The sequence below is a fragment of the Acyrthosiphon pisum genome, unplaced genomic scaffold (genome assembly GCF_005508785.2).
Source record: "Acyrthosiphon pisum isolate AL4f unplaced genomic scaffold, pea_aphid_22Mar2018_4r6ur Scaffold_21473;HRSCAF=24072, whole genome shotgun sequence".
Classification (NCBI taxonomy): Eukaryota; Metazoa; Arthropoda; class Insecta; order Hemiptera; family Aphididae; genus Acyrthosiphon; species Acyrthosiphon pisum.
In genome coordinates, this window is record NW_021770944.1 from 8,612 (window position 1) to 11,504 (window position 2,893).

Consider the following 2,893-nt stretch of genomic DNA (forward strand, 5'->3'; position numbering starts at 1 on the left):
TTTTATTAACAGCACCATCATAAACTAAAAATAATAGCTACCTTTTATAAAATAATAAGTGCCCAACAGTTAAAAATAAAAAATAATAGTGAACTTTGTTGATTATATAAAAAAATAATATGACTTAGGTAATTAGGTCCATAAGAATAAACAACTTCAAAATAAAATAAATAAGAAACTTGGTTATATGATAAGTACCTAGTAACAATTTAAATAAAAAATAACAATACACTTTGTTGATTATATAAAAAAATAATATGACTTAGGTAATTAGGTCCATAATAATAAACAACTTTAAAATAAAATAAATAAGGAACTTGGTTATATGATAAGTACCTAGTAACAATTTAAATAAAAAATAACAATACACTTTGTTGATTATATAAAAAAATAATATGACTTAGGTAATTAGGTCCATAAGAATAAACAACTTTAAAATAAAATAAATGAGGAACTTGGTTGTATGATAATTTATAAGTACTTAGTAACAATTTAAATGAAAAATAACAATACACTTTGTTGATTATATAAGAAAATAATATGACTTAGGTAGTTAGGTCCATAAGAATAAATATTTTTAAAATAAAATAAATGAGGAACTTGGTTGTATGATAATTTATAAGTACCTAGTAACAATTTAAATGAAAAACAACAAAAAATAATTCAAGAGTCCATGTTATCAGAACAATATAGGACTATCAACATCTAAATATTCACCGAGGTGTCCTTCTCCTTCATTATTGTTCTGAGGAAGATTTTCTTGAGATGGAGATATATTGTATGCTTTTGATACCAAGGTTAAGACTTCTGGTGGCAATGGATACTGTGAGCAACACATTTCTACACGTCTTAGTCCAGCTTTTATGGTTAAAATTGAATCAAGTAGTTTTGGACCCATACGATTTCTTAATTTGGTCTTCACTATATTCATCTGACTGAACAGCCTTTCCACATCTGCATTTGACCACGGTAATGACAACAGTTTAATTGCTACTGACGACAACTCATTATAAGGATTTAAACCACTAGCATCACTATACTCTGCAACTTCTTGCCAAAATTTTATTGTATTGGCTTTTTCTATCCATTTAACGTGAGTTAAATTTTGCCACTGAAAATTTATTTTGTCAATTATTTGAACATCTAACTTCAATAGTTCCAAAAATGGTGTCAGTGGCTCCTTAATCACTCTTAGACAATTTTTTATGGATATCATTGACACTTTTTCCATTAAGGCAATATTTTTTGGTAAGCGTTGTTGCAATTGTTTTAGTAATATTTGCAAAAAACTTACTAACCTTTCTTTCAATAGCTTCTTACTTTCTTCTGATGATTTACTGTCTTGTAGAATTTGTGTAAATTCATAGGGCCATTGTATATTTGGACTTATGTGACTATCCATGTTGCATACGAGAGGATCTTCTCGACAATAAGGATTAACAAATCTTTTTGCAACTGAGCTCACCAAAAGTGTTAGATCACATAGTAATTTACTCGGATCTGCATTGTTTGATTCAAAAGACTTATTAACCATTTGCACTTCTTTTAATATTGGATGTAAATATGTTAAATAAGCCAAGTTGTTTGAATCACAATACATACCATACAAAACTTCTGCCGAATAACATTTTTCTTTCTGTCGAGCTATTCCAAATAGTGTTTTTAATTCAATCCATTGAGTTAATATGCGACAAACAGCTGTTTCAATGGACAGCCATCTTGTGTCGCATGACTTTACAATTTTAAGAGGATTGTGTCCATCGTTTATTGCACTGTATAAATTTTTATATTGAGCCTGTCTTAATGTTGAGTGGCTGAACCAATTATATGTTTCTTTGATCAAATAATCTATGTTCCTGGGTAATGTCGCACTTGCTGCTGCTGAAACCGCTAGTTGCAATGAATGGCATACACATGGAATATGGATTAGAGAAGGAACTTTCTCCTTAAGTTTTGTGTAAACTCCATTGTTGATTCCCACCATCACCGACGCATTATCACTTCCTAGACCCACCATCTTCGTTATATCTAATCCTTTTTTTTCAATAGCATCACAAACAGCTTTTTGTATGGCATCTGCATCACATGCTTCCATCTCAACTAAAGCCAAATAAGTAGAAACAATCTTACCTACTTTTAAGTCAAAGTACATAATTGTTATACCTAAAAACTTTAATACGCTGATGTCTGTTGACTCATCGATTAATAGACTAAATGGTTGATCCCCAATACTTGCCCTTAGAGTAGCTTGAAAATGTGGTGATAAGACATTAATTATTACAGTTGTACACTTTGTACGATGCATTCTTATGTTTTTGCCTGCTTCCGATTCCTGGAATTGTTTCTTGCATAATATTCCGAGGTGGTCACAAGACAAAATTGAGCAATGGACTGCGATAAATAATGCTAGAGCACCTTCTGCAGCTGCTGTCTTTAATGAGGTCTGTTGTACAAAAGTAGTCATTGATCGAGACGTTGAAAACGCTTTGGAGGCCTCTAGATGTTTTTTTGATTTTGAATGTTGCAAAAGATCAAAACGTTTGGAATTTATTTCAGTCTTGCAAAATCGACATCTACATTTAGTGTCGTTTTCTTCAATTTTTAATAACCAGTCTTTAAATAAAGATTCGACTAACCACTCATCTCTAAATTTCTGTGGGTATTGAGTTTTACCCATACTTATAACGATGAAATAAAATATTTAATTAAATAAATAACAAACAGTACTACGCGGATAACTCAAACTAAAATTATTGTTCTATACTACTATGACTCGAGATAGATAAACACACTAAACAGTAAACACTAGTCTACACACTCGATCATCTAAATTGAGTTTAAAATTAAGTTATAATTTTGGAGTTAATGATAACGAACGTTATCATCATGAATC

At 30.5% G+C, this 2,893-nt stretch overlaps 1 protein-coding gene across 1 annotated transcript; it reads right to left on the reverse strand.

The window, feature by feature from the left end:
• Positions 1–679: 679 nt before the first annotated feature.
• LOC103311853 lies at positions 680–2,677 on the reverse strand. The gene has a single exon (XM_008191622.1). It carries the CDS (start codon positions 2,675–2,677, stop codon positions 680–682), a length of 1,998 nt encoding a protein of 665 aa, XP_008189844.1.
• Positions 2,678–2,893: the final 216 nt, after the last annotated feature.